This window comes from Erpetoichthys calabaricus, chromosome 17 (genome assembly GCF_900747795.2).
Source record: "Erpetoichthys calabaricus chromosome 17, fErpCal1.3, whole genome shotgun sequence".
NCBI lineage: Eukaryota > Metazoa > Chordata > Cladistia > Polypteriformes > Polypteridae > Erpetoichthys > Erpetoichthys calabaricus.
Window position 1 is genome coordinate 83,101,613 of NC_041410.2, and position 24,846 is coordinate 83,126,458.

Sequence of the window (24,846 nt, forward strand, 5' to 3'; positions counted from 1 at the left end):
CCCTTTACTTGAATGGATCCAATGACAGATACCTTATATATATTGTTACCATAGTTCAAAATGTTGTGCATGTTTCTAACATACTCATTTTTTTTTTTAATTTTACTATCCATTATTTCAACTCACACTCTTAAAAACACAGCTTCTATGAAAATGGCACTTTACTCGTTTGTGTAGTTCCTTGCAGCCCCATTGCTTGGCAAAGATTCTTTTCATTCTCTGAAGGTTCTCTGCAGATGAAATGGCTTATAAATATGTGGACACAACAGAAACCTTTAAATGTATAGCAGGCTACCTAGCAGGATTCTAACAGGTCACGAAAAGCTATGGTATGCAGCAAGAATCCTTCTAAAACCAGGAACCCACTGGTATTTCACAAACCTATTATTTATTTATGGAACCAGTGACAGATCCAAATTAAAATCAAGGTCCTTGCTGGAACCTTGATGTGGATGATTATTTTGACGAATAAAATGCCCTGCCCCCCCCCCCCCCCTATAGTTATGATGAATAACCCCATTATCACCTTTATTAGCAGCCTCTTTTGAGGGTGTATTGCAGAAAGCCGCCATAAGGGTGTCAGGAAATGAGCCTGGACGGGACGCTAGCCCACCTTACAGTACGCAATCTTTTCATTTCCTAAACATTTTTTCGGTTGAAGCCGAGCATTTTCCCCCCCACAACCCCGAGCACAAGAGTTCTCATTTTGAGTCGCACACACGCAAACATCCAATTTTACTTATTACGCTTGAACAATTTCGAATCGCTAATCATATTAGCAATGCCAGTGTAGAGCGTGTTAACGCAGATCACCGGCTACCACTCCGGCAGCCTAATCCGTTCCCCACCCTTGGCCGGACGTGCTGTACTCACCTGCTGCTCACCTGAGTCGCTGACCCAGGAGCCACGACGGGGCAGTCCCGACACAACGGGACAAGCACGAAAGCTCGAGCAACCTTAGAGGTGAGCGGAGGTGAGGTAGTTCTCAAAAGCAGTGCAGATTCGGGATGCCGCACCTTTATCCTGTGCTACATGCGCAAAATTCTTCAAATTCCACACCCCTGCAAACTTTTTTCACGAGAAGCTCCAAATAGGGAAAACGCACTGCAGAAAGCAGAACGAGGCAGGACGCAGCCCGAGTGCCACCTTACTGGTGGTGATGATGATCCCATCACTTGCACAAGGTTAGCGCAGATTACATGGTGACTCAGGTCGCATCGAAGGCACCACTAGAATTACTCAACAGGCTGCACACACCCACCCTCTCTCTCTCTCTCTCTCTCTCTCTCTCTTTCGTTCGCTCGCTCGCCCAGTCTCACTTTTTTTTTCTTGGACTGTACCACTGAGCAAAAACACGGGGGGGGGGGGGAGGAGAGGGAAGGGATCTGCCCGGTCCGCAATACCCTACTTGGATCCGACGCGGCTCTGCTCGTGTCACGTGGTGTCTGTATTCATTTATTAATAACGCAGTCCAATCCTCACGTGCCGTAATGAAATCTTCTGTTCGGCTCAATGTAAGGCGCCTTCCCTATAAAATGTGCACAGACTGTCAGTCTGCGCGTTGTTTCTCGACAGCGGGTTGCAGATTTGTTGCACAATGGAGATTCCCTGTCTGGGCAAGTTAAGAGATGCGGCGTCTTGTATTTTCGCACATCTCCCCGACTTCAGTCCCAGGACGTGCCCCGTGTCACCTGTGCACGTCACACTGACGCACCTTGACACGCCTGGACCTAATGATCACCTGCATTTGATCATTCCGAGATTAATGATGCATCCATATAGCGCCTTTCCCAGTACCAAACGAAATTCCATTTAGAAAAAAACACGTAAACCACATGCAGTATCACCAAAACTGGTCTTCTTAGTCATTTGGTTTCAGGGATTACAATTGCAGGCAGCACTTTACGCTGTTGCCTTGCAGCAAGGAGGCCAGGGATCGTGTCCCAGGTCCTCCATGCATGGAATTTGCATGTTTTGCCTGGGATTCCTCAGGGTGCTCCACATTTCCAACACACGCATTTTACGTGAACTGGAGATGCTAAATTGACCATAGTGTGTGGTGTCTGTGTGTGTGTGCTTGTAGTATGAGGAGGAGTGGGGTGATGTGCAGGGTTTCTTCCTGCTTTGCACCCCCTACCTGCTGGGAGTGGCTCCAGCGCCCTCGCAACCATACTGAAGATTAAGCAGCTTTAGAAAGTCCATGGATTAAATCTAAGAGCCCTCTGCATGATGAGTTACACTGACTGCACCTAAACCTGGCAGGAAATGAAGCTCCCCAATGGGGAGGATCTACCAACAGGGCAAACACAGCGGCCTGTAACAACAAGGAGCCTTTTCATCGGTCAATTGTCCCCATGTCAAAATGATCAAGGAGACCCTCACCCCCCAATGAAATAACAGAGCTCCCGCAAGTCGAAATGATCAAGGGAGGAAGCGATCAAGTCTTATACTGAAATCAAAAGTGAAAACGACCCAGTGTAAGGATGATCAGCTCTCAGTTAAGGAGCCAAGTCATCTAGGGGCCTGGGGGTTTCGTAGGGTTATGGGATGTCTTAACCCTTTGCGGTTACACAGGTCTGTAAACCAGAAAGTAGTTCTTTCAGCCTCCACTTCCTTTGTCAGTATGCACACATTTCAGATACACACTTAAAAATAAAGGTGCCAAAGTAGTTCTTCAGTGTAATGTTGTAGGGGAGCCATTTTGGTTTCCAAAAGAACCATCCACACGAAGGTTCCAGAAAGACCCTTTATTGATTTACATGTGTAACAGGTGTCATAACTTATCATGATATCCATCCATCCAGTTTTCTAAACCCGCTTATCCTGAATGGGGTTGTGGGGAAGCTGGAACCCATTGGATGCTAGGCAGGAAGGGCACCAGTTTATTTCACAACAAACTAGGGGCAATTTAACAACACAAATCCAACTAATCTACATGTCTTTGGACATGTAGGAATGGGGAGAACATGCAAACTCCACACAGAGACCACCTGGGATGTGAACCCTGGTCTGCTCATTATGAGGCAGCAGGGCTACCACTGCACCACCATAGTAATGACTCTTTCTCCATACACTAACACAGACTAAGTTCCAGATTTATAGATCTGTCGGTTCCCTGCTAGGCAGCCCACCACACATTAAAGGTTTCTGTTTTGATTCCACATATTAGGAATCTTTTCAAAGCCCAAAGAACTAATTTCGTATGCAAGATAACCTTCCCAGAATGAAACGATTCTTTGTCAAGCAGTGGTTCTACAGGGAAGCCAGTAAAGTGCCATTAAAGAACCAGTATTTTTAAGAATGTAGGAGACAGGAAAAGAAGCACCCAATCTGTTCAATTCACTTTATTTGAATGCAGTGCACTTCAAGTAGTTCAGGGGCCGAGTGCGGTGACAAATCGTCAGCTGAAATACATATACTGTACAAAATTTATCCATATTACTAACCGAGAATGGTAAACCGGATATGGACGCAGGGACCTGCCCGTGGACGCAGGAGACATAGTGCGCAGGCGCCACACAAAAAGAGCAAAACGGGAGAGACTACGAACCGTCTGACATGCTGCAAGCAGGATAAAGCGAGGTCAGAAATAAAAGACAGAGTAGGAAACAAAGTAAAACGTCATAAAGAGGTTAAAGAACGGGGCCAAACACATGAAGAGCAGGTTACAGATGATGAAAACTGGAATGCAACAGCTTCAAAAAAACCTAGGCACGAAACACATGCACAGCGAGATACAGAATATAAAGGCTGAAAAAACGACAGTTAAACGTCCACACCACACAGCGGAGGCAGACCCGGAAGGTGCAGGCTCCTACATCGCACGTCGGAAGGCGTGGGACAGTACGAAAGGCAAAGGCGCCTACACAGCATGGTGAAACCCGACATAATACGGAAGGCGCAGGCTGTTGCCGCCATATTGTGAGTGGCACTACTGCGTAGTGAGGTTAGGAATAATGTGCTGCTTGGGATCGTACAAAACGCCGAACGCGACCCACCGTCTGAAACTGCGGAGGCAAAGCAGGCACGGGTTCAAACCGAACAAGCTCAAGTGATGGATATACGCCTACAACGTGCGTCTCAAACCGCAGTAGCAGGGCAAGCACGGGTTCAAAACAATGCAAGCTCCTACAACGTGCGTCTGAAACTACGGCTGCCCAGCGGGCACGGGTTCAAAACGCCGGGGGTAGGCGAGTGAAGCGAGCAGGGGGCAAAGCCCCCTTGTAAACTACTAATTACATAATGATTACACTTAAAAGACACCATTTTGTTTGGACAGTCACAAAAACAATATAATTTGAAACTGATTAATAATTATGCAGTTTATTTCCCAAACCCTAACGCTTAACCCATGCTCAAAGCGTTTCACATATAATCCGAAAGGTACAACGTCAATGGAGCCTGGCAATAGCTCAGGTTAGGTCAGGTTGGGGAGCAGACACTGGTACAATGCGTTGCCGCACCCACCACACTATGAAACAGCTCACGATCCTCATTGGCAACCCCCCAGGCAGACATGTAGTCCACTCCCACCCTCTGGAAATGATCATCTTATCTGCTGCAGCCAGGTGTTACGTGGGAGTCCCCTTGGCCTGGTCCAGCCCCTCAGGTCCTCAACAATGAGGGTCCTGCAAGCCGGATCACCCTCGGGGAATCGCGTCACGTGACCGTAGTGCCGTAAATTCAGGTAATGTGCCTCATTCGGGCAAATAAGAAAATGTAAAACGAAAGGTGCTATATAAAGATCACACGGAACTGACATGTGTAACACTTTTAGCAAGTAACATATCCTGTCTATCGTTCAACTGTAGAAAACACAGTAGTCCTGTGTACCGACCATTTAGGAATATACAAATGGGTAGACAGAGGGGTCTCTGGATTGTTTGTTGAACTACAAAGCAATAATGCATTTTTGACAGCAATAAGTTATGTGCGTCCCAGCATAACTTGCTAGCGTCTCCAGTTATTGAAATCTGGAAACAATGTACTTCATTTTTTATAAAGGGTGGCCTTCTCAATGAAAGGCACTATATAAAACAAAAAGGACTCAAAGTGTATTTAACTGTCAGTCATTGTCCAACCCGCTATATCCTAACACAGGGTCATGGGGGTCTGCTGGAGCCAATCCCAGCCAAAACAGGGTGCAAGGCAGGAACAAATCCCAGGTATAGGGCGCCAGCCCACCACAGGACACACACACACCAAGCACAATTTAGGATCGCCAATGCACCTAACCTGGATGTCGTTGGACTGTGGGAGGAAACTCACGCAGACACGGGGAGAACATGCAAACTCCACGCAGGGAGGACCCGGGAAGTGAACCCAGGTCTCCTTACTGCGAGACAGCAGCGCTAACCACTGTGCCACCCGCATTTAACTGCCTGTGAATAATTTAATCTACCACTAGCGCAACTGTAAAAATGTCAAAACTACACGATTTATCTATAAAGTGCCTTAGGATCAAAATAAAATCAGGTTGCACCTACAGTACTTATTGGGACTCCCCCTAGAGTTTGGCAGAAGTATGAAGTTCTCATTGAGTACCGCCAATATGATGAAGTACGTGACGTGTTAATTGGCCCAGTGTGACTCAGAATGTGAGGGTTTCCCATCATGCCATTTAATTCAGTTTATTTCTGTATAGCACTCCTTACCGAGTGCAGGCGTACAGAGTTAGGACAATTTCTCCAATTAAACACACTTTCAGACTTTGCTGATTACACAATACAATGAGTACATAAAGACACAAAGGAGCTGGCAGTCAGTCTACAGTTAGTTTTTCCTCTTCGTTTGACGCAATTGAGTCGGATTACCCCAGTTAGATAAACTTATATGACGGATGTTTAGATTTTGTATCCTCCGATTCTGTTCACCTCGAGAAACAAAAATAATAATCATCAGATTCCTGTCTTGGCCTGCGGTTCTAAAGAGCACATTCCCTACACTCTTAAAAATAATGGCTCATTAATGGCACTTTCCTGGGTGGTGTGGTTCATTGTAGAACAATTGCTTGACAAAATATTGTTTCACTCCACGAGGGGTTCTTTGAACACATAAACTGGTTCTTTTAGACTTTAAAATGTTTCAGATATGTGGAAAAATGGATATCTCTTATATACAGTAGGCTACCTAGAAGGTAATAACAGATCAAGAAAACCTGAACTGAGCCACATGCAGCCAGAGTCCTTTAAATTCAGCAGTCCATTGGCATTCACAAATGTGTTATCATCCGTTCATAGCTATTTATGGAATAGCCTAGAATAGATAGATAGATAGATAGATAGATAGATAGATAGATAGATAGATAGATAGATAGATAGATAGATAGATAGATAGATAGATACTTTATTAATCCTAATGGGAAATTCACAATTCACATTTGTTGTGAGGGTTTGTCAGATTTGGCGACCGAAGTTGCTGATCTCGTCGCTGAGCCACATCAAAAATCAAAGCTAATGTCACATTTACTGACCGAGCGCCGTTCTTCCAGCGCATGCGCGTTCACCCCTTTTCCTGACAGTCTTACGGAGCGGCGATTTAGTAAGGTTAAGCAGCAATCTCTGCTCTTTAGTTCTTTTTTTCTATTCTGTTATGTATATAAAGTACAACATAGCAGAGAGACGAGCTTCTATTCTTTTTGTGAAATTTAAAACACACATGTTCCCTATTCCCGTTCGTTAAGCTTCGTACTTCCGGATGGGCATTCATTGGTTCATTTGGTTGTCAGCTGACCTGCGCGCACAGCCCGCCCCTCCAACTAACGAGGCAATCCCGGCCAGTCGCAGACCAGTTGGTGTTTGCTGTTGGATATATCGCATTAAACCAGTGGGGACTCACTGTGGTAGTAGGTTTTCATTCCAACTAGATTCCTAATCAGTGATAACAATGAATAATAACGGAAGTCATTTAATTAGCTGGTGTTTGTTTTCTCTTCTCGTATTCATCATTCAGTAAAACACGGCACGTTTATGTAACGTTTAGAAATCTAATTTTCTGTAGCTTTAAATACTTAACTCTCTTTTGTTGGTTTCCCATTAATTTACCCTTTTTTGTCCAGTTTGCTCCCATCATTGTATCATAATGACAATTAAAAAGGAGGAAACAACACTGAACGTTGAAAGGCTGCAACTGCTTCCGTGTCAGACCCACTAATTAGTAAATAATGGATTAAATAAGCAGAATACCTTAAGAGCAGAATGAAAATCAAGATGAAAATATTGTTAGAAAGAAAAAACATTATTCCCATATAACTGTTTAGTATTTTTTTTTTATTAAAATGTACTAAACTTATAATTTGTAATTTCTACATTGTCTCCAAAACACAGAACAAGGGAAATAACGTTTCACTCAATTGGGCCAGGAGTCCGGTTAAAAATAGAAGTTGGTTGTAACAAAAACCTGCAGCCACAGAGGGCCCCCAGGACCGAGTTTGAGAACCCCTGACCCGTTAGGCGATCGGCTTCACGGGAGCGCGTTCCTACTGCCTAAGTTTATGTCAATTATGACTACGACTGAAAATGCGCGGAAAAGTCGTCTAATGTGACATGGGCTTTATTATATACAGTATAGCAAGAAATCAGGAACCCATTGAGGCCCACCATCTCCTCGTGGTTATTTATGGAACTTATAATGGATCTAAATAAATAACAACACTTTCTGAAATCTTCATGTGGACGGTCTTTTTGGGATCCAAAAATGAATTCCCTTTGGCATTACACTGAATAGCCACGTTCTACCCCGTCATTTTAAAAAGAGTTGCTGGTTTCTTTAATATACAACATCCATTCATCATAAAAGACCTAAATGATTTTGGTTTATAAGAGTGAGGTTCCTGTTTTTAAACTGAATTCCGCCTCTTCCACTACCTGTGAAGATGCCTCATCAACCCATTTCCGACTTTACGGCTAGTGCGTGGGAATCGGCACGACCAGTAAGGGCTTCACACCACTGCAGCCCCGATGGCGAGCCGCCCTGCCACCTTTGGTTAATGCCGTGCGTTGAGTAGTACCGGACCACCTCACCAAGCGGTGCTGTCAGAATCACTCCGGGACCTCCAGGATTCCGGACGTCCTTGACGGATCGAGTTAAAAAGTGAATTCTTAAAACTGATGGGATTTGACTTGCAGGCAAACGTCTCCCATGCGAAGAAGCTGCCAGTCTTTGATTTGAACGGATTTCCTTCATCAACCATCCTCATTGTCTTCAACAGGGCGTTTATCAAGGAACTCGTTAAGAACTAATCGGGTTTGCAAAATTCAAATCGCACATCGGAAGGACATTTCAAAACTAACCAGCTCATAGTTACACGGGAAATGGGATTACACAGAAACCTAAACGAGACCAATTACTGTACTCCACAACCCAGATAAAAAGAAAAGATTAGCAGAAAACGAGCTCTGCCCGAGATTTAAATCCGAGCGTCTGGCGCTCTTTGTGACCCGGACGGGCGAAGTGTACCACCGCTGTGACAACCGAGGCATCGTGAGTGACAAAGAAAGGTTTTGCTCAAGTCGGTATTCTTTCATGATTTGCTGCCTTATTGTATTATTGTAGCACAGGAAAAGAAATGTGTCAGACAGAGCTGGCAGATCGTCCTTAATGATCAGATTGTGCTGCCTTAACAAAAGGAAGGGAGGGTTCATTTTGAAATATCTGCACAATATACATTTTTATTTATTTATTGATTAACTTGTCCTGTGAGTCTGTATCCGTGTTTTTATGTTTCTGCTGCTGTGTGCATTTGAGTTTCCACTCGGACGTTAATAACGTTTATCTAATCTAATGTTCGCTGTAATAGTACTGCAATTCAATATCCAGTAAGTACATTTAATAAAACAACTTTAATTAAAGATGATGTGTAAAAAAAACTTCCTGTAGCGCAACAGTTAGTTACGTGACTCGCGATTCAGCTGCTAATCATTCTAACGTCAAACATACAGACCTATTTTTTCTTGCATTCAAAAAGTAAAGTTTTACAAAATGTATTCCGTATATTATTTCATTATGCAGCTTGAAATCGCTGTTGTCACGTAAGCCCACTGGAGGGTCTCCTCACATGCTTGATCGAGTTGTGTAATAATGACGAAGGTGTTGCTAATATTGACTTCTCCTTCTCTCCCCGCAGCACCGAGAAACCGCCCAGGGAGGCACTTAGCCACGCCCCTTCCAGTTCCCCAACCATAAGAACCCCCCGGTTGCCTGGAAGGAGGCGTCTTTTCGGCAAGAGCGTACCACCAGATGGCGCTCACGAGCTGTTTTGTTTATTTGTAAGCCTGCGGGCAAAACGCCTAAACACCATGAAGCGTTTGTTTTTGGGTGAACTTTTTGTTGAATTATATGGGACGAATTGGTTGCCCCCCCCCCCCCCCAGATTTTATCACATGACCTGTTATTGTTGTACCCGATCACAATGTAAAAATATTTGCTTAGTTTAATACTACCATACTAAAAATTCATTCTAAATGAAAAGTCTGCTTTCCCACACACCCCATATAAACAGAGGTCACCCTATAAATCTGCAGGTGGCATGAATTATTATTATTAAAAAAAGTAAATTAATGGCAATCAGTAGGCATCAAAATGACATCTTTAGCAGAATGCGCTTATGTTACTGTTAGAAGGCTACGTCTCAAGGAGGCATTAATGCATGAACCTGAATTTACTTTTAGCTTGGGTTGCTGCTGGAAGAGGCGTTGGTGAGACCAGCAGGGGGCGCTTACCCTGTGGTCTGTGTGGGGATCCCAGTGCTGTAGATATGGCGCCATCCTTCAGTAAGACGTAAAACTGTGCTCCTAACTCTTTGGGGTCATTAAAGATTTCGTGGTATCTTTCATAAAGAGTAGGGTGTATCCTGATGTCCTGGTTACAATGCCCACCATGGCCTTGTCATTCTGACCCCCTGTCTCTAAATGGCTATCTGTCTCTCACCACTTCCCCACCTAATAAGTAATGTGTGGTTAGCATACTGATGCCATCACATCACCCAGGTGGATGCCATACATTGGCGGTGGCCCCCCTCACATTTATGTAAAGTGCTTTGAGTAGCGAGAAAAACACTATATAAATACAATTAAATATTTTTTCACTCTTCCTTTTGTGCCAAATTTGCCATTATGAATACAGATTCCTTAGCAATTCTTTCTGTCACATTTACGGACCACCATTTTTTCTTTTTTGTTTATATTAAATGTAAATTTTATTTACACAGTATAAATTACAGTCAACAAAACAACTTTGGCTTCCATTGACATGATTTCATTGTTTGTTGGAATTTTTTTCTGTTGTCTGATAAAAAAAGGAAAGGTTTGCCCTTGTGATGTAGGGCGTACTACAGGCTCACCTGTTCATCAGAAAACAAAGCAACATAAGTCGGCTTCCATAACCCCCTTCAGCACAAACAGAAAAAAATTAAGTTTGCTTGCCATCTTAAAGTTGTTTCTTGCAGTGCAATGGTGTGGAAGTCATCAGAAACAATTTAGTGTGGTGGCAAAAGGGGGCGTGCCTTATGCAAATGAGCTAACTGTATGCAAATTCAGCTTTCTGTGCCATTGTGACTTGGCAGCAATACAATTAATCCATCCATCCATCCATTTTCCAACCCGCTGAATCTGAACACAGGGTCACGGGGGTCTGCTGGAGCCAATCCCAGCCAACACAGGGCACAAGGCAGGAACCAATCCTGGGCAGGGTGCCAACCCACCGCAGGACACACACAAACACACCTACACACCAAGCACACACTAGGGCCAATTTAGAATCGCCAATCCACCTAACCTGCATGTCTTTGGACTGTGGGAGGAAACCGGAGCGCCTGGAGGAAACCCACGCAGACACGGGGAGAACATGCAAACTCCACACAGGGAGGACCCGGGAATCGAACCCAGGTCCCCAGATCACCCAACTGCGAGGCAGCAGCGCTACCCACTGCACCACCGTGCCGCCCCAATACAATTAATTCTTCATGAAAATATTCTTGCACATTCAAACAATTAATTGATGTTAACAACTGGAACTGTGTAAATATCAGTTTATCTATTTAAAGTCAATGCTTTAACTGTTTATTGTATTACAGTTTTTTGACTTTTAAAATATCCAATTAATTTTATGTATTTTTTTACAGTATTTTTTTCTTACAGTGTATTCACCTATTTTACCCAAAATTTAATTCAAGTTGAGATTTGAAGGTCCCAAAAGTCCATCTACCTGTTCACCTTCTAGCTGTGTTTTTAGTTCTCTGTGTGAATGAAAAGTTTCTCATGTTTGTATGACATCAAACACGTCCCTGTCTTTTTAGGGTGGCATGGTGTAATAAGTATATATGTCATTGTGCTCTGTACATAAAAAATATTTTATAAATCCACTCGCATGTACAGCTAACACAAGGCCAGATTTAGCACACAGGGGCTCATCATTTAGAACTGCTAGGCAAGCATTAGAAGAAAAGAAAGAGACAACTGCGAAATGGACGTTGTACTATTTCTGTGTGTCAGAGTCAGCATGACATTGGATCTTCTTCGTCTTGTTTGGAATGGCATGATTCACCTAAGTGGGGGCCTGCACATGAAGAAAGAGTATAAAGACTTGGAACATTACCCGGCATACCTTTGAAGCCGATGGACGGATGGGAGCAATGTTCCCTCTAAGCTGAGCGCGTGAGCGATCGCTCACACGAATTCAGAACGTCGCTCATACTTCCCGCACGATCGCTCATTCCGATGGCGTCACTCGTACTTATCGCACGATCGCTCACTCCGACCGTCGGAGTTGGTGCTCATAAATTTTTGGCTTAAACAAAATGTTGCTCATAAACAATGTTTTTTGCTCGCTATCTGCTACTCCTTAGAGGGAACATTGGATGGGAGATAACGTCATCCGATCCGGAAAATCCTTCCAGCGCAGCAACGAAAATGGCAGACTCTACACAAGATCTTGTCATGGCTTCCTCGTCTGTTATGCAGCGTAATCCATCAATAAAGAAAGGTAAGTTATTTATCCTATGTGATTTCTTACCGCCGTATCACTAAGGGAGGGGTATCGCCTTTTTATATTATATCGATATAGTTTCAGGTTATGTAACACACCGCAATTACAAAAGAACTTATTCCAACAAAGGAGCTAGCGCCCCCTACTGGATACATATGGTGGTACAGGGGTGGTGCTGCTGCCTCCCATTAAGGAGACTCGCTCAAACTAGTCTGCAACTCATTCTGAAAAAATCAAACAATATACACATGACGTCTGACCCATGAGGTCATGGTGGCCATGTTATAAAAGATGAGCTTGTGCACTAAGAAGTGTCCAAACTTAGTAAAGATCTATGGAACAACACATAATTTGTGAGTACTACTCGAGTTAGAATATTCTGGTTATGACTTAACATTTGTTTATTGACTACAGATTTAGAAAACTCCTTTAAACGTGAAAATAAGGAGACCTATATACATCTGACTTCCAATACAACTCGGAGTCCTGCCACGTGCAAAAGTTCACTGACGACACTTTTATCGTGGGCTGCATCAGGAGTGGGCAGAAGGAGGAGTATAGGGACCTAATCAAGGACTTTGTTAAATGGTGCGACTCAAACCACCTACACCTGAACACCAGCAAAACCAAGGAGCTGGTGGTGGATTTTAGGAGGACCAGGCCCCTCATGGACCCCGTGATCATCAGAGGTGACTGTGTGCAGATGGTGCAGACCTATAAATACCTGGGAGTGCAGCTGGATGATAAATTGGACTGGACTGCCAATACTGATGTTCTGTGCAAGAAAGGACGGAGCCGACTATACTTCCTTAGAAGGCTGGCATCTTTCAATATCTGCAATAAGATGCTGCAGATGTTCTATCAGACAGTTGTGGCGAGCGCCCTCTTCTACGCGGTGGTGTGCTGGGGAGGCAGCATAAAGAAGAGGGACGCAACACGCCTGGACAAACTGGTGAGGAAGGCAGGCTCTATTGTAGGGACAGAGCTGGACAGTCTGACATCTGTGGCAGAGTGACGGGCGCTGAGCAGGCTCCTGTCACTCATGGAGAATCCACTGCATCCACTGAACAGGATCATCTCCAGACATAGGAGCAGCTTCAGCGACAGACTGCTGTCACCGTCCTGCTCCACTGACAGACTGAGGAGATCGTTCCTCCCCCACACTATGCGACTCGTCAATTCCACCCAGGGGGGTAAACGTTAACATTATACAAAAGTTATTATTACCTGCATTGTTATCACTCTTTAATTTAATATTCTTCTTTATCAGTATGCTGCTGCTGGAGTATGTGAATTTCCCCTTGGGATTAATAAAGTATCTATCTATCTATCTATCTATCTATCTATCTATCTATCTATCTATCTATCTATCTATCTATCTATCTATCTATCTATCTATCTATCTATCTATCTATCTATCTATCTATCTATCTATCTATCTATCTATCTATCTATCTATCTATCTATCTATCTATCTATCTAGGGTTTGCATCCTGGGTCCTCCCTATGCGGTGTTTGCATGTTCTCCCCATGTCTACGTGGGTTTCAAAGGCGTGCAGGTTAGATGGATTGGCGCTACTAAATTGGCCTTAGTGTGTGTGTGTGTTTGTTTGTTTGCCTTGCCCTGTTCAGGGTTTATTCCTGCCTTGTGCCCAATGCTAGCTGGAATTTTCCACAATTACACTTTTGTCATTATGGGTTACTAAGTGTGGACTGATGGGCAAAAATGTCAAATGCATCCATTTCAAATTAAATCTACAACACTATAAAGTGAATGGACCGGAGTACTTTCCGAGTCCACTGTTTTTTGATACATCCTTATTCAGGGTTGAGGGAGATGCTGCTCAGATAGGCTCCGGTCCAGCCAGTGACCCTGAACTGACGTATCTCCATACACTTTCTTTTTTTTTCTGGTTGGCTCTGATGATATCTGAAAGAAACTTCCCATTGGAGTCAAAGCCAACTGAGTGAATTCTTTCACTAAATTTGCAAGTTGCAGACCCCTCATGGTCCTAGCTCATGAAACTGTTTTGTGGCTTTCCTCCATCCTACCCCCAGAATGCACTGCACATGCCTCTTGATGATGTGACATGACAATGGTGTGTGGTTTGTAACGGTGGTGGGGCTGGGTAGGATGGCATCTTCAGGGACTGAGTGGTCAGAGAACTCATTGGGTTTGATTTGGTGAAATTCAGCCTCAGTTCGAGACCACAATGGCAGGAGAGGTTATCTGAAATACTAGTGGAGGCATGGTGTCTCCCAAAAATCTAACAGGTAACAGTATAGTTGACTGCTTGGTTGGAGGCTCAACATGATATCTGAAAGGCTTAGCCTGACTTAAATACCCTCCCAGGAGTCCGCTCATGTTAGATGTTCTTACTACTTTGATCCTTTCTTTTGTGGTGTTTGCCATTCTGATGGCACCACTTTTGGGTCGAGCAGTGGAGGAGCAAGTAAGAAAAGTGAGCCTCCTTGGTGGTCTATGTGTCCCAGAAAGAGGCTGAGAATGCAGAGCCAACGCTCTCAGTACTCATTTAAGGATTCTGTCCTCTGATAATCCATAGAAATATGGAAATAAGGGCTGTAGGCAGGCTGTCATTCTCAAAGTTCTCGCATTCGGAGTACAAATGTCCACATTGTTTGTTCTGTCTGAAAATGTAGACAAGAAGGGAATTGAAAGGTGAGCCAAAAACCCCTCACAGTGAGTTAACGTGCAGCTAAATGTGAGCTCTGATAGCCAACTCCTCCTTCTCGCAGCACGCTTGGCTCATCTCTTTGTTTGCCCTGATGGGTTCTGTTCTTTTAGCACATGCATGAGGAGCCCAAACAAAGCCGTCCCTAATTATACAGGAGTGTCGCGTGGAAGCGTTGCTTGCAGAGCTTCCTGAAGGATGCAAAGCAGATGTTGACACTGCAGATTTCTTAGGAGTGATGAGAGAAGAAAACAGAAAGAGAAACAACCCTGGGTGAAATGTACAGGAATACATCCGATGGCAAGTGCTCCGACAAGCAGCGAGTCCTGCTTTTGGACCTCACTTCAGCTTCTGTAATGTTCCAAGATAGGAATAAAGGTCTTAAGGTGGCAAGTCATTTGAGCCAATTTGGTCACATGAGGAGGATGATAGCAGAAGGTAGGTTCCTGCGAGTTACAGCCCACTTCATCACAAGTTGAGTGCTTTATAGGACTCTTCGTGAAGGGGTTTGTGTGAAAGGTTTTGCAATGAATTCAGACCTTTTCACCTTCTGCACAATTTATTATGTTGTGTAGATGGATGAACTTGCCATTTTTGCCCACCAATCTACACTCGATTACCCATAAAGACAAAGTGAAAAGTTCACAGACTAAATAAAATGGCCTATATTTTAATTTTACATAATTTTACACGTGCAAATGTTCGCTGACGACACTGCTATCATGGGCTGCATCAGGAGTGGGCAGGAGGAGGAGTATAGGAACCTAATCAAGGACTTTGTTAAATGGCGCGACTCAAACCACCTACAACTGAACACCAGCAAAACCAAGGAGCTTTTGGTGGATTTTAGGAGGCACAGACCCCTCATGGACCCCGTGATCATCAGAGGTGACTGTGTGCAGAGGGTGCAGACCTATAAATACCTGGGAGTGCAGCTGGATGATAAACTGGACTGGACTGCCAATACTGATGATCTGTGCAAGAGAGGACAGAGCCGACTATACTTCCTTAGAAGGCTGGCGTCTTATAACATCTGCAATAAGATGCTGCAGATGTTCTATCAGACAGTTGTTAAATTTGATATTGTTTCTTTATCAGTATGCTGCTGCTGGAGTATGTGAATTTCCCCTTGGGATTAATAAAGTATCTATCTATCTATCTATCTATCTATCTATCTATCTATCTATCTATCTATCTATCTATCTATCTATCTATCTATCTATCTATCTATCTATCTATCTATCTATCTATCTATCTATCTATCTATCTATCTATACGCCACTTCTCCAGATGTTTTTGTTAAGTGATGCTATCCTACAGACTCCTCAGCAGCTTAACATAACGTCTCTGATTAACAGTCTGTCCAAACTCTTTATGAATAAGTAAGTCAATTTCTAAGAAAACGTGATCATCATTGTCTCTTGAAAATCTGCTACTGTGCAATGGAGGAAAAATCATCTAAGTCCTAGATAGATAGATAGATAGATAGATAGATAGATAGATAGATAGATACTTTATTAATCCCAATGGGAAATTCACATTCTTCAGCATCAGCATACTGATACAATAAATAATATTAAATTAAAGAATGATAATAATACAGGTGAAAAAAACAGACAATAACTATGTATAATGTTAAATATTAACGTTTACCCCCCCTGGTGGAATTAAAGAGTCGCATAGTTTGGGGGAGGAACGATCTCCTCAATCTGTCTGTGGAGCAGGACAGTGACAGCAGTCTGTACTCAATTGTAGAATTAATGCCAGAAATAAGCCCTTGATCAACTCAACATGATGCCCCTTTGCGGACTGGTTAACTAGACTTTAGCGGCATACTCAATACTTACACCCTGCTCCCATGCTTTTGACCGATTACAGGAATTTTCGTGTCCTCTGCTCATATCTTGAAAAATGAAGCAGAAAAATATTTACAGAGTAGGTATGAATTCTGCGCGTTTCAAACCCCTGATTCAAAGGTATCAAAACACATTCAGAAATAACACACGAAAAATATTTGTAAAAGCTTCCGACTACAAAGCAGAAGATATTTGAGAATGACCAGGAGAAGAACATACAGAATCTGGAAAAGGGTCAAAACCAAAAGAAAGCCACTTGACAAACCAAAACGAAGAACAATCTCAGAGCGAGAAAGTGATAATAAAGGTCGGTAAACGAGATTTGGCACACTAAGAGTTTTAGAAAACACCAAAAACACAAAAAAGGGTTTTATCCACAGCTCAGACAGAGAAGGATTGCCCCTGAAGACCTTTTTATGCCATCACAGCTGAAGTGGGGTTCGTGACCTTTAAGGATACATCCATGGCAACTAAGCAATGTGGGCCTAAAATGATAGCCACAATACGCAACCCTAAGTAATGGTCAAAATGGACCAAAAAACATCTGAGAGACTACCAGAAGTAAGACAACTCCACACATGGGGACTTCATCACAAGTTAAGGACCCAAGACTTCAGTCAGGATGGCAACAGCTGGTTCACAGCCATTCTTTTGGCTCACCATTACAGCCAGACCTGACGGAATAGAAATCAGCCCAAGTGGCACAGCCAACTCTTCTAATTCTTTATATCATATTTGTTATATCTAGAGGAACTTCCCAGATGTGGCTTGTTAGAAGACATCAAAGTTAGCAATCTTCACAATAAAAGATGAAGAAATGTACCTGTCTTGCTGTGACCTTTCTTCTTCTTTTTCTTCTCTGCAGAGGAGAACTAAGGCGCTCACGTCAGTGTGTGCTTCCTGCACTTGGGAATCGCTTGTTTCAACCAGAGTGGGAAGATCGCGGCAGGAAGAGACTCGTTCTTTTTTCCAAAGGCGTGGGAGGATGCTCTGACGAAAGAGGCTGAAGCTTTGTCCGGTGAGCCTCTTCTCAGGTTTCAACAGGTCAATGGAAGAGGCAAGGGAGTGTTTTCGGCGTACTTTAGTTGTTGAGGAAGGACCAGTAGTGGAGGCTGAGCTGGACACACTGACACCTGATGAAAGAATAAAAGCAATTAGAGGTGGATTTCCTTCACGAGTTTTTCCAGCATGTAATGTTGGGAGCCACGGGGGAAAGCACCAAGACAATGGGGCAAGTCCTGGATCACGTGTGCGTATGGACAACGGTGCTCACAGTCCCTCCTATGCTGGCAGATGCCAGGCCATCTCCCTATTCTCCAGCATGCAAATTCTCCAATGGCCTTCCATGTAGGGAATCCATTCCCGGACGAGTTTATCCATTCCCGGGAATTCGGGAATCCCGGGCTCCCGGGGATGACACAGTGCACGGGCATCTCACATGTGAATGGTTTTAGAACGACTGACACTTATTTTTAATAAAACTACTGCAATATGTTGACACAAATAAAAGACTAACCTTATCTACAAGCAGTTCATGCTGTCATAGAAGTACATGTATCTTTAGTTGTGGTAATAAGAGCGTAGAAAACACAACGTCCTCACAGGTGGTGTAGTGATAGTGCTGCTGCTTTGCAGTAAGGAGACTGTGGAAGATTGTGGGTTCGCTTCCTGGTTCTTCCCTGTGTGGATAGCGCTTTGAGTACTGAGAAAAGCGCTATATAAATGTAAATTATTATTATTATTACTAGCCATGTGCGCCCAACTACGTTGCGCGTGTTAAAGTTGTCTGTGAAGGGCTCCCTGTTTAAACGCAGCTGCCAGTCGTGAACTGGGCCCTTCGTCGCACAGCATTATGATGTTTTATAAGGGAAACAAAATTACAAAACAAAACCCTTGGACATTGATTCGATAGGAACGGCCTACTCGGAATCACTGTCCGAATAGTAATTATGTGGTGGTGGAGGAGCATTTCTGCTTCTCTCCGTTCACAGTCCGTCTCGTTTTCACGACACTGTCGTTTCCTCTCATGATTTCTTCTCAACCTTTCTCCAATCTTGCAGGTTGCTTTGTGGCAATCCAAAGAGTAAAGCAATATACACAGAGCAATGGTTATAAAAGGGGGACACATAGGTATCCAGACTCTCTTTAAAGCATAAATAGGGATCACTTCACTGACATGTGAGCAAGCCATGGTACAACTGTGAGACGCGCAGCACTCGCCGGCTACAACGTAACAATAATAATTTCCGGAACGTGCTGTTACGTTGTCATTCATTTTACCCACTGTCTTTCTTTCATTCATATGTTACATAGGCACGTACCTTTTATCTTCGGCAATCTCATTCTCTAACCAGGCCTCAGGAGCTAACCAGTGTAACACTGTCCACCACCCCTTTCGTTATTCTGGCACATTGTTGACATCCGTGAGTAACAACAACATACTAAACTGTAAGGTGGTCTACGCATGCGTGGAATTCGCGGACAAACAAAGATCAAGATCCAAATGAAGATTATATATAAAGATTAGTTAATTTAAAGCACAACAATTTGTTTAGTTTAAATGTCTGTGCTTTGAGGTGTGACTGGAGTACTACAGTCTTCAGTAGTATAAGCCTGGAGGAGATTCTTAATGCAATGCCTATGTTTTAGCTGTCTCTCTACTGCCATTTACTGTAGTGCTGCTTCTTCTAATTCATTCGCGGGCAAACAAAGATCAAGATCCAAATGAAGATTATATATAGAGATTAACGTGTCCAGCGTGCGGTCGTCCAGGCAAGAGCACACCTTCGTGCAGAGTACACCAGCCACTAAGAAGGCACGCTCTGCCTCCACTGAAGTAGGCGGCACAATCATTAGATATTGATACACTTGTTCTAAACAATGCCCGCGCTTGCTGTTGCGCTGAAACACCGCCACTTCAGCTTTTACTGATGCATCCAGTTTCTTGTCATCATTCTGTGATGGCAAGTTTCTTGGCACAGATAATGCGGATGCAACAGACTGGCGCATTGCAATTTCAAGTTGCTGTTCAAAGCTGTTGTCTGATGAAGTGCAAGCTGCAGCAATGGCGACACCTTAATTATTTTCAACTATAACTCTGTTATTTCATGATCGATTTTACACTTTTACACGCTATATATGCAAGCTTTGTCGTTCCCGTTTTCCCGGGAATTACAGCAGTTTCATTCCCGGGAATGCGGGAATGAAAAATGTCCGGGAATCCCAGGCTCCCGATGGATTCCCTACTTCCATGCTCTTCCCCCTTTCCTCTGCCTATTCAAACCTCCCCATGAGGTTCATTAACGCCATTAAAAAGCACCTTTTGGAAAACTGCGGTAAGTCATTTCATTCTTTCTGGAACACTCCAGGTACAGTGAATTCAGGATGTACTCGGACTTCACTTTCTGCACACTTTACTGTGTTGTAGAGTTAATTGTAAATGAATACATTGTCTGTTTCTGCCAATCAATCTACACTCGATAACACATAATGGCAAAGTGAAAACATGTTTTTAGAAGGGTTTGGAAATTTTAATAAAAATCAGAAACTGAAATCTCTCCTTCATAAAAGTATTCAGACCCTTAATTCAGTACTTTCTAGAAGCCCCTTTGGCAGGAATTACATCTTCAAGTCTGCTTGGGTACGTGTCTACAAGCTTTGCGCACCAGGATTTGGGCAGTTGATCCCATTTTTCCTGGCAGATTCTCTCAAGCTCCATTAGGTTGGATGGGAAGTGTCTGTAGGCTGCCATCTCGATGTTTCTCCATAGAAGTTCTACGGGGTTTAACTGTCTTAGCGTTACATTTTTTTTCTCAAAAAAAAAAAACAAAAAAGTGTTTCAATTATTTGACGTGAAATATTACATTTTTATTAGATCTCATCTTTCGACTGTAAAGTGTGCAAAATGTTAAAAGTACAAAGTCATAAGTGTAGAAAATATAATGATGATACAAATAATAATAGCAACAGCAGACTGCACATGTGTGAGCGATGCAAGCGTCACTTTTGGATTCACTAACCATTTCGATTTCACTGCCTGAAGATGGACTCACTTCGTCATCAATGCTGATGAGAGACGTTTCTTAAGAGACGCCATTATGAGGCCAGGAGAAGATGCATCTAAACTGTTGCCCATGTAGCGCTCAGGCCTGACGCTTACAAAAGACACGCCTACGCTCGGCATTAATCCTGTAAACACGTTTACAGCCCAGGTCATCCTTGGGTCTTATGCGTCTATACCCTTTGCCAAAGTGTCACTCAGGATTAACACTTTTGTCACTGTTTTTACAGCCCAAGTGATGCTCTCGTCTAACGCTAAGGCACTTAAGTCTTGGCTTTGGCTGAGCCACTCAAAGACCGTAAGAGACTTGTCCTGACATCACTCCAGCATTGTCTGGGTGAATGTTGAGCTGTCACCCCACTCTGAGGTCGCGTGCACACTGCAGCAGGTTTTCTTCAAGGACCACTCTGTCTTTGGCCGCATTCATCCATTCCTCATTTCTAACCAGTCTGTCCCTGCTGCTGAGGAGAACTCCCATAGTATGATGCTACCATTTCAGTGCTGCACCGTCGGGATGGTATCCGGCAGGTCATGAGCAGTGCCTGGTCTTCATCAGACATAGTTCTTTGACTTCTGCCTGAAGAGTTCAATTTTTGTCCTATCAGACTAGAGAATCTTTTCCCTCCTGCTCTCATAGTCTTTTAAATGCCATTTAGTAAATTCCAAGTGGGAATTAGTCACTCTACCAAAAACACCTGTCTGATGGAGTGCTGTGGAGCTGGTCGTCCTTTGGACAGCTTCTCCGATCTCAGCAGGAGAGTCATGAAGCTCTGTTAGAGTGACCATTGTGTTCTTGGTCACCTCCATCACCAAAGCACTTCTTGCCCAGTTACTTAGTTTGGCCAGACTTCCAACCCTAGGAGTAGTCCTGGTGGTTCCAAACGTCTTCCATTTCACAATTATTGAATCCACTGGGCTCCTGGGGATGCTCAAATCTTTAGAAATGGTTCCCTTGCCTTGATTTATGCCCCACCACAGCTTGATTGTGGAGACCTCCAGAGAGTTCCTTGGACTTCACAGCTTGGCTGTTGTCTTGACATACAGTGTGAATTGTGGGACCTTCTATTCTATACGCTGGTGTTTCTTTCTAAACGTTGTTCAGTCAATTCAGTTTGCCACAGTTTGCATGGGAGTTTGCCCAACCAGTCTACATGTGTTTTGTGGACTTGGAAAAGGCATTCGACCGTGTCCCTCGGGGAATCCTGTGGGGGGTACTCCGAGAGTATGGGGTACCGGCCCCCCTGATAAGGGCTGTTCGGTCCCTGTACGATCGGTGCCAGAGCTTGGTCCGCATTGCCGGCAGTAAGTCGACCCCGTTTCCAGTGAGAGTTGGACTCCGCCAGGGCTGCCCTTTGTCACCGATTCTGTTCATAACTTTTATGGACAGAATTTCTAGGCGAAGCCAGGGTGTTGAGGGGGTCCGGTTTGGTGGGCTCAGGATTGGGTCACTGCTTTTTGCAGATGATGTTGTCCTGTTTGCTTCATCAGGCCGTGATCTTCAGCTCTCTCTGGATCGGTTCGCAGCCGAGTGTGAAGCGGCTGGGATGAGAATCAGCACCTCCAAATCCGAGACCATGGTCCTCAACCGGAAAAGGGTGGAGTGCCCTCTCAGGGTTGGTAGCGAGATCCTGCCCCAAGTGGAGGAGTTCAAGTATCTCGGGGTCTTGTTCACGAGTGAGGGAAGAATGGAGCGTGAGATCGACAGGCGGATCGGTGCGGCATCCGCAGTAATGCGGGCGTTGCATCGGTCTGTCGTGGTGAAAAAGGAGCTGAGCCGCAAGGCGAAGCTCTCAATTTACCAGTCGATCTATGTTCCTACCCTCACCTATGGTCATGAGCTATGGGTAGTGACCGAAAGAACGAGATCGTGAATACAAGCGGCTGAAATGAGTTTCCTCCGCAGGGTGTCTGGGCTTTCCCTTCAAGATAGGGTGAGAAGCTCAGTCATCCGGGAGGGGCTCAGAGTAGAGCCGCTGCTTCTCCGCATCGAGAGGAGTCAGATGAGGTGGCTCGGGCATCTGATTAGGATGCCTCCTGGACGCCTCCCTGGTGAGGTGTTCCGGGCACGTCTAACCGGGAGGAGGCCCCGGGGAAGACCCAGGACACGCTGGAGGGACTATGTCTCTCGACTGGCCTGGGAACGCCTTGGGATTCTCCCAGAAGAGCTAGAAGAAGTGGCCGGGGAGAGGGAAGTCTGGGCATCTCTGCTCAAGCTGCTGCCCCCGCGACCAGACCTCGGATAAGCGGGAGACAATGGATGGATGGATGGATGGGTCTTCAATCAAGTTCTAGAAACTTTAAGCAAACAGGACGCACCTGAGCACAATTTGGGGTGTCAGTGCGAAGGGTCTTAACACTTAGAGCAAGGCAAGATTTCAATTTTTGATTTTTTGCAGACTTTTCTGAAAACATGTTTAAGGTTTGTCATTATGCAGATTTATCCACTGTCACACACGTGCGCTTAGGAGACAGCTGGAAGGACCATCCATCCATCCATCCATTATCCAACCTGCTATATCCTAACTATAGGGTCACGGGGGGCCAATCCCAGCCAACACAGTGCGCAAGGCAGGAAACAAACCCCAGGCAGGGTGCCAGGGGTGCAATAATCCTGTATCTGTTATCTCTGTAGGTCAAATATGAGAAATCCTGCCTGAGTCCGATGATGTCACTTCCGCCGGCCTGACTTAAAACCCCGACAACTTCATTCTGTAATCAGTTCTGTTTTGGACTCAAACCTGTTCACAACTCTGAATATATATGTAATGAATTATTATTATTATTATTATATTTACCCTTTTTCTGTATCAAGGCTGTTCATTTTCACATCAACTTAAATTAAATCTACAACACAATAAATTGTACAGAAAGTGAAGATGTCTCAATACTTTCTGAATGCATTATTGCTGACCTCACCCTGTCTCGATCCTCAGTCTGCTGGTCACTGCACAACTTTACGAACTTAATTACCACTCAAACCTCCACAGAAACACATTCAAACTTCATCCTATACCCATTACAAACAGCACACTGCTTATACTCCTGGCTTTTATTGACTGTGGTCTCAATTTTACTCATAAATCATTTTACACATCTTTCAGTTCTTTGGTTGGTGACGAGCTGGCACTGATCCTGGCAGTACTGGGCACCAATGAGAAGTAACCAACCCTGGATGGATGCCATTCGACCGCAAAGAGCACCCACACAGATTGTTGCAGATTAACTTGACCTACCTGTCTTTGACTAGTGGGAAGAAATCCAGAAAGGTTCAAAGTTTCCTCATAGTTTTCAATTTCAGATTATACAACCTTAGAAATATTAACGCAAACCAGTGTCTCTACTTCATTGTGAGGTGATGATAGATAAAGATTTTATAGCCATCCCCTAGACAGCAGAGACACCACACAGCAGGGGGCTCCAGGTGTTCATTTCAGCCATGTTGTCGTCATGTTTAACTGACTTGCTTTTTAAATTCCAAAATTCAAATTGCTTATTTTGTTCCAGCTGTACATTGGGTGTCAACATTTCTCTCGACTTGGTCCCAATTCAACACCCACAGGGCATTCTGGGACTTGTAGTTTCCTTGGGCAGCCCCGTTAGGATCAGTGTGAGCAACAACAGGAGGAAGATTCTTGGAGAAAGCTTCCCTGTGCTAGACGTCCACTAGCAGGCATCTTATGAAAGGGTCTTTCAAGTTTAATCTATTGTTTAATCCTGATTACCGTACCTCTTTTATGGCTGTCTCTCCGCTGGTGCCTCTTGATGTTGGAGAGGATAGCCTCACGGTGTTGCTGGCTCTGAATCCCTGCTTCTCTCAAGTCTGAGTCAGTCACATAGAGCAAAGCCTGAGGAGGCAGAAAAGACCCCAAATCACTTGTGGTGTACATGTATAAAATGAGCGTATTCACTGACTCACAATGACACTCTGCAGTTGACAGCATTGTCACAATTTGCAACTTATAAATTTTTTTCCTATTCAGGTAATGGCGATTTTGTGTTTACTGTTGATGTGAAAAAATCTTTTCTAGGAAAATAAAGATGAATGTAAAGCTCAGCTAGGATCAAGTTATATTTTGGAAATGGTAATCTTTACAAGTGATGTCAAATTGTCCAAAAATGTATTCCAGGGCGAGATCTAACCTGCGAACGTTGAAATCAAGTTTCAGCCTCACTGGGTCACATGTTTTGGGCCTGCACCAAATTAACATCATTCTGAACCAAAATTTTTAAATGCCTGTCAGACAGACTGGGTGCC

The 24,846-nt window shown here is 44.0% G+C and overlaps 1 protein-coding gene across 2 annotated transcripts in view; it reads right to left on the reverse strand.

Moving 5' to 3' along the window:
* Positions 1 to 24,846, reverse strand: part of sh2d3a (SH2 domain containing 3A) — a 110,651-nt gene that overhangs the window by 81,619 nt on the left and 4,186 nt on the right. Inside the window, exons 3-4 of one of the 2 annotated variants that reach the window (XM_051920885.1) lie at positions 24,319 to 24,436; positions 17,355 to 17,664 (exon numbers count right to left, since the gene is read on the reverse strand). In XM_051920885.1, the coding sequence (XP_051776845.1) occupies positions 17,355 to 17,664; positions 24,319 to 24,436 (428 nt within the window). Of the gene's footprint in view, positions 1 to 873; positions 1,022 to 17,354; positions 17,665 to 24,318; positions 24,437 to 24,846 lie in introns of those variants that run through there. The other variant, XM_028822623.2, reaches the window with a different exon arrangement.